This window comes from Trichogramma pretiosum, unplaced genomic scaffold, assembly GCF_000599845.2.
Source record: "Trichogramma pretiosum strain Unisexual culture from Peru unplaced genomic scaffold, Tpre_2.0 scaffold51, whole genome shotgun sequence".
Taxonomy (NCBI): domain Eukaryota; kingdom Metazoa; phylum Arthropoda; class Insecta; order Hymenoptera; family Trichogrammatidae; genus Trichogramma; species Trichogramma pretiosum.
In genome coordinates this window covers 93,943-101,905 of record NW_019641226.1, presented here as the reverse complement: position 1 = coordinate 101,905, position 7,963 = coordinate 93,943, and the positions used below count along the sequence as shown (strand labels likewise).

Below are 7,963 nucleotides of genomic sequence, written 5' to 3'. Positions count from 1 at the left end.
CCCGTTTTGGCTGTCCTGATGTGTTGACTACGGATCGTGGTGGCCAGTTCACTTCTCACCTGTTCACAGATGTCGCTAAACATCTTGGCATTCAGCTTCGTCATACCAGTAGTTGGCATCCACAGAGCAACGGGATTGTCGAGGTTTTTCATCGACACTTGAAAGCTTCGCTCCTGGCCCATCAACACGAAAATTGGCTCGAAGCTCTTCCTCTCGTGCTGCTTGGTATTCGCTCAGCTTTCAAAGAGGACATCTCGTCGACTGCTAGCGAAATGGTTTACGGTGAGACGCTGCGCCAACCCGGTGAGATGCTAAAAACTTCGACTCCTGCTCACATCACGGATCCAGCGAGCTTACTACATCGTCTTCGTGCAATATTCCATCGTTTGCAACCGGTACCAGCCTCCAGGCATTGCAAGCCTCGCGTCTTCGTTTTTCAAGATTTGCGTGACTGCGATTACGTCTTCTTGCGCGACGACAAGATTTCGAAAGCTTTGGTGAACACACCTTTTACCGGCCCTTGGAAGGTGTTGGAACGCACAGAGAAAATTTTTAAGCTCATTCGTGGAAAAGCTGTCACCGTGTCAATCGATCGCTTGAAACCTGCCTACGTGTTGGACGACGACGTTTATTCAATCTCTGTGGACAATCCAGACCTTGACACTACTTTGGCCGTTTCCTGTGCCTCGCAGTTGTCGTCTTCGATCAACAACCGAACTAACCGACATGTTCATTTTGATATTTAATATTTGTCGTTAATACTTGTTACTTTTTTTGTTATTTTCAACACTTGTTAATTACTGTGTTATATACTGCGTAGGGGGGTGATGTGGCGACTCACTTCACCGCAGTCTTACATGTATAATTAAGTAATTGAACTGCTAAAGATGTTCACCTATTGTTTTATCGTCGCCAGGCGATAAAACTAATTAATTGTTCAGTTCAGTTCAGCGGCAACCTCCGAGACGAGCTAGTCTCAAATAATAAAGCTCCTCACTGTTAAGAATATTTATATTTCTTGTCCTTCGTTCCTACATACGTGTTACTGTAGTAGCCGCGGTGTAGCGTGAGTGTATGACTGTTGGGGAGAGAGAATCGCGTGTGTCTGCTAAGTATATGCGCATGGCGTATATGAATAGTGTCGGCGCGGGCTTTTATTGTAGGGCCTGGCACGGAGCGTATGCGTGTTACCGTAGTAGCCGCGGTGTAGCGTGAGTGTATGACTGTTGGGGAGAGAGACTCGTGTGCGTCTGCTAGGTATATGTGTACGGCGTATATCTCTTTGTGTCGGCGCGGGCTTATATTGGAAGTCCCGGGACTGAGTATACTTCTGCGGTTGTAGCAGCCGCCGCACACACAACAGGTAATGAGTCACGGCTCTCCGGTGTTATGAAAACACCTGTATACCTGTCAAGCACACGTGCTTGACGGGTGTCCGCTATTTTAGCGCTAGTTTCGCCTTGTTTAAAGCGAAACTGTCGAACTTGTTTTAAGTTCTTTTTGCCGTGAGTTATTCACGGGCTCGCAGAGGAAAGAAAGGAATTCAAACACATACGTTATGTTGTATAACGTATCCGTGGGCCGTGTTATACAGCTGGAGAGTTTGAGAGAGTAGCAGACGAGCTTGTTTTAAGCTCTTTGCCATGAGTTGTTCATGGGCTTGCAGTGTAGGAAAGTGAAGGAATGAAAATGAATTTTTGAACTTACTCGTTGTGTTTTATAACGGCTCCGTGTGCTGTGTTTTACAACTGGAGGTTCAAGGGAGAATGCGAGGTCTGTTGGTTTGTTCATCGGCTTTTTATACTCTCCGAATCTCTATTGTTTTAGGTGGGCTAAGTACATGCTGGAATTTGATTTGACCTAAGGTCGTTAAATTTACGAGTTGGCTGAACAAACCAACCGTCCTCGGATTCTCGATCTTACCACGTCCCACGGGCCAAATCTTTATTATAAAATATTAGACATAATTGTTGACAAAAGTGTGATACAGTGAATTGTTTAAAATCAGTGAGTTGAGACGAGTGCAACGATACCAAACAGTGCATATTTATGATGACTCATTGTTCGTTCGTGAAGTGCTATTGATTTCATTATTATTTTATTAATTGATAGATTACTTGAGTTTGATATCTGTGGTATAGTGACAATTGTTATTGTTTGTTATTCTTGCACTCGGCTTAAAGCTTAATGTAATGTTGTGTTTGTAAATAATCATTTTGAGTCGTTAATACAGCCACGTGTAGTTATACTTCTATGGAGTTATTTTCTATTTAATTGACATCATTGAGTTATAATAAAAATTGAATTCATTAAACATAATAATTAAAGATAGTGAGTTAAAATATTTAGAAATCATATAAGAATAATTAATCATTTGTTAAAATGAGATTCGTTAATCGGGTCGGTAACTTAGGAACTCTATGATCTAGGATTGATATTTTTCTAATGTGGGTAATGGAGTGATTATCGATCGATCATGATTGTAGGCGGGAAAGAAAAAAAACATATGATATCAGTGGCGGTGCTGGACGTCACAGTACATTGTATATGCATACACATGAGAAATCGTTGGTTTTGTGTCAGCTACGAGATCTTGGCGAAAAAAAATTTTAACTAAATTCTGTCCGATGATTCAGAAAGGTTTTGAAGAAGAGATTCTATCCTCAATGAATGGCTTTCAATTTTGAAAAAAATCCAATGCGCACTCTATATGTACGTATTCAAACTATCAACATTGTGATGTTGTGACATGTGAAACTCATTATCTTAAGATCGCAAACGTAATATATGTCATGTCAACAGTTTTGCCCTTGAAATGGTATAGTTTTTGTTCTACAGCTTTTTGTTGCGAATCAAAATCATGTTTCTACGAGTAAAATTGTTGTAAATTCATTAAAATTGTTTGATAAAAGTGTGTGTGTATAAACTTTTTTAATGAAACATTTGATAAAAACGATGGTTAATATTTTTCAATATGAGAAATATCACAATAATGCAGGATTGGGCAACTTATATCAACCATTCAATGACTTAAAAATAAGTTAGAATTCCGGAAAAGTATTATATTATTATTTTCCCTCATCATAACTATGATATAATTTTTCTTAATCTGCTTGTTCTCTTATTTTGATGGATAGTCATCATCTAACTTTAACCGAAAGAACATTGTGCAAATACGATCTTAGTCACAGGTGCAGTTAACTGTTTGAATAAAAAAATTTGGGATAATGATTATTAATTTTCTAATGAGAACATTATAACGCAATGCGCGATCGGGCATAGTTAATATCACATGTTTAATAACTTATAAATAAGTTTGGATTCCGGCAAAGTATTGTATTGTTTTCATGATAATATATTAGCAACAACAGAACTTCAATATCAACGTGACTGATTAATTGTAATGTTTTACGATTCGATTATAATAAGTATTAAAACATCAAAATAATCGTCAAAGGTTCATTGTGTACATATTGTTTACCCATTAACCATGAAACAATTCTTAGTCATTGGTTAATCTTCTATTACTACAGTAATACTTTCGTACATGTGCATTCAGACTTTCAGTACGAAATATCACTTTGCGTGCCCAAAGCTTTTTGGCTTACATGTGAACAAAATCAATTGAACATGTAGGATAGAGTCAAATTACTTTTTACCAATGACCGTAAAATTTCCAAAATAATATTTTAATTTATTACATTACACACATTCAAACGGTCAACGACATATGTCATCTTCGTAATATCATTGTTAATATAAAAAAAAATATATAATGGTTCACAATGTCTACAATAAAAGTTTTTCAATCTATATTCTTACATCGGACCTACTAGCATTTATAATAAAACCATTATGAAAATTTTTCAGCGAACTAATCGAAGATTATTGTTAAATATGAGTAAATGTCACAGTTATCAGTCATATAAAATTATGAGTAAAATCTAAATTTCTAAAATACTAGAAAATATACATTTTTAAACGATTTTTTTATCAACTATTATCCGAATTTTAAATAAATTTTATTTTATGCAGCGAACGTGTCGAAGGTTATTGTTAAATATGAGTAAATGTCACAGTTATCAGTCATATAAAATTATGAGCAAAATCTGAATTTCTAAAATACTCGAAAATATACATTTTCAAACGATTCATGTAAATTTCATCAAACATTATCCATATTTGAAATAAAAAAAAGAATGTTTTATTTTATTTATGAAGTAGAAAGAAAAATATTTTTATAATTCTATAGAAGAGCTATATATAATATGATTATAGATTTGATTTAAATAGATGTCGTGACAACACTTGGTAACCAAAAAGCTCTGGGCACGCAAAGTGATATTTCGTACTGAAAGTCTGAATGCACATGTAGGAAAGTATTATTGTAGTTATAGACGATTAACCATTGACTAAGAATTGTGTCATGGTTAATGGGTAAACAATATGCACACAATGAATCTTTGACGATTATTTTGATATTTTAATACTTATTATAATTGTTACGTTCCGTAACTATCTTCGTGTTATTTAAAAAAAAACAAAAAAAGATAAAAAAAACATGTTATAGATGCATTCTATCGTGATCGTTTCTCACGGAAGGTTGAGTTCCTTTATATACTTTCTTAACGTTGTATCAGTTAACTTTAACGTTTAATTTTTAATTATTTAGCATTACGCTAAGTAATATAACGTATCTTCTTGTGCGATAACTATCAATTTTGTAATTTCATAACGTTAATTAAAAAGGGTTTTTTACTGCCTTTAAGGCTTTTTCCCTTTACTTAAAAGTGTCTTCTTTATTTATAATTTTAAACAATCGTTTTATCAAAAATGATAAAATGATTAATTTTGAATGTCATTATAATTCAAGCTTTTTCATGGTGCCTCCTATGAGGTTATAAAATTGACAGGCGTTGTTGTACATTTAACGTAACAAACTTCCAACGAACGAACGCTAATAACACACAAAACGAACGTGCATTTTTGGAAAATCATCACCGAGCTTCAAATTACGATTGCATTCAATTTGTCCTTCATCGTGCCTATCCCATCCTTCATCATCCAATTGCCATCACTCCTCCGAAAGAAATATCTCCTTCGCACGGTGGTCTTTCGTCGCAAGCATTGGTGAAAGATAAGTTTTGTCTCGATTTTATTTCTTCATCATCATAATATAGTCTGGTAAATCGATAAAATGACAGAAAAACGAATCGAGTACATAACCCAAAAGAAGCTTTCATTCGAAGCTCAAATAAAACGATTGCGTCAATATATCGAGTCAGCTAATGCGAATCCTGTTGTATCAAAATTACGGTTAGAATCATTGAATAATCTTTACAAAGATTATGTGAAATATGTCGATGAACTTGCTCTTTTACAAAAGGATCACTTTTTGCTTGAATCATTTGTCGAAATTGAAATGGAATATTTCGAAGTCGCAGCTTTAGTTAAAGAAAAAGAGCCATTGTCCGCGTCGAATAATTCTAATAATATAAATAATATAACTGTTACTGAAAGGCGCGATACTCCAACTTTGCCAGTTATAAAGCTCCCTACATTTGACGGTACTCATGAAAATTGGTTGGCTTTCAAAAATAAATTCAATGCTTTAGTTCATTCACGTACCGATATTAGTAACATCATAAAACATACTCAACTCGAAAATGCTTTGACCGGAGAAGCGTTGAGTAAAATTGCCGAATTCGTGCCGAGCGAGGAAAATTATTCGAAGGCATGGGATGCGCTTCTTGAATCATACGATCAAAAACGCATGCTGATCGTAGAGCATTTGGATGCACTTTTCGAGCTTTCAGCAGTATCTAAGGCTACAGTTTCAGACTTATCTATGCTCATCGACAAAACTAAACAGCATTTACACATGCTCGAACAGTTAGATTTGAAAGTCCCCGATGCAATTATCGTGCGTATTTTAGAACGACAACTACCGGCCGATACCCGAGCTAAATGGGAAGAAACGCTCGATTTGAATAAAATGCCCAGCCTGAATGACTTTTATACATTTGTGAAAAACAGAGTTTTTAAATTGAGATCGTTGCAACGAATTCCCACAGACGGGCAAATTAATCTTAAGCGTGTAGGCGAAGCGGTTACACAACCTCAACCTGTCAAGGGAGCGAAAACAAACGCTCGCACTTTTGTTACTACTTCAAGTGCTTCCTCTGGTAGTTCAATTTCTTGCCCAAAATGCAATGAAAATCACGCTTTGTATAAATGCGCATTATTCAATAAACTTACTGCATCCGAACGTTTCGAGTTTGCTAAGGCAAATAAATTATGCCGAAATTGTTTATGGATACATCCGTTTCCTTGCAAAAGTAGTAAACGTTGTAGAAAGTGTGAGCGCAACCATCACACTTTACTGCATTTTGAAAATGAAACAAAAAATGTAAATTCTGTTCTGTTATCCTCGAGCACAACATTGGCTGTATTATCAGTAGGCCAGATTAAACTTTTTTCTGAACAACTAAAAATTGTCTTACAAAAAACAACATTAGGATGGATTGTTGCTGGGGGTACAGAAGATTTTATCTCGTCGGTTCAACACTGTAATGTAATCAAACTCGACAAATTAATCGAACGACGTATTGAAGATTTCGATCACGAGCCCATTAAATCTCACGACGAAGTAATTTGGGAACAACACTATAATACATACGTACTACGTGACGATACAGGTAGATATATTGTTCGTCTTCCATTTAGAGATAACCAATTTGATCTCGGTCAATCTAGATAGCAAGCTCTGAAACGCTTTTACATTTTACAAAAAAGATTTGCGGCTAATGATAAATTAAAAGTCGAATATACGAAAGTAATGGACGAATATTTATCCATGGGTCATATGACTCTTTGTGACGACAATGAGGACGGCTATTATTTACCTCATCACGCGGTGATAAAGGAATCGAGTGAGACGACGAAAGTGCGGGTAGTATTTGACGCATCGGCAAAAACAACTACAGGAATTTCACTTAATGACACTCTCATGATTGGTCCTACTATTCAAAACACAATTTTCGAGCAAATCCTTAAGTTTCGAATACACCGAATCGTTGTCACTGCTGACATCGCGAAAATGTATAGACAAATTTTGATACATCCCGAAGATAGAAAATTTCAAAAGATTTTTTGGTTTCATGATGTCAAAATTAAAGCTTTTCAACTTAACACACTTACGTTTGGCACCGCGGCCGCTCCGTTTCTTGCAATTCGAACTATGCATCAATTAGCTCGTGACGAAGCTCATGATTTTCCATTAGCAAGCAAACTTCTTCAACGTGATTTTTACTTTGATGATTTTGTATCAGGAGCCAATTCCATTGAAGAAATTTTAACAATTCAAAAGGAGAGGATATCTTTATTGGGTCGTGGAGGTTTCCTTATCAGGCAATGGGCATCGAATCATGAATCCATTTTAAATAATATTGACAAAAAATTCTTCGATTTGGATTGCATGATCAAGGAGGGTACGATACAAAAAACGCTTGGAATTACATGGAATTCGCAAGATGATGTACTTCAATACACTTTGAAACACGTTAATACTCAAGTAGTAGCCACAAAAAGAAATTTATTGTCTGAATTGTCGAAGATATTTGATCCGTTGGGTTTGTTAGGGCCTGTGATTTTATATGCCAAACTGTTAATTCAGGAATGCTGGAAAGCTAAAATTTCTTTGGATGAATCACTTCCACAGCACATTTATACGAAATGGAAATTACTAGCACAATAATTGCCTAACTTAAAAGAAATTTCAATTCCACAACAAATTTTAATTGCAAATCCAGTTAAGATTGATATTCACGGTTTTTGTGATGCCAGCAATCATGGTTATGGAGCTTGTTTATTCATCAGATCGATTGATTCTCTTAGGCATATTGTTATTAAACTAGTTTGCAGTAAATCGAGAGTAGCACCTTTAAATGGAATTACTATTTCA

The 7,963-nt window shown here is 35.6% G+C and overlaps 1 protein-coding gene across 1 annotated transcript; it reads left to right on the top strand.

The window, feature by feature from the left end:
- The first annotated feature begins 6,838 nt into the window (after window positions 1–6,838).
- LOC111693517 lies at window positions 6,839–7,756 on the top strand. The gene has a single exon (XM_023458237.1). It carries the CDS (start codon window positions 6,839–6,841, stop codon window positions 7,754–7,756), a length of 918 nt encoding a protein of 305 aa, XP_023314005.1.
- The last annotated feature ends 207 nt before the right edge of the window (window positions 7,757–7,963 follow it).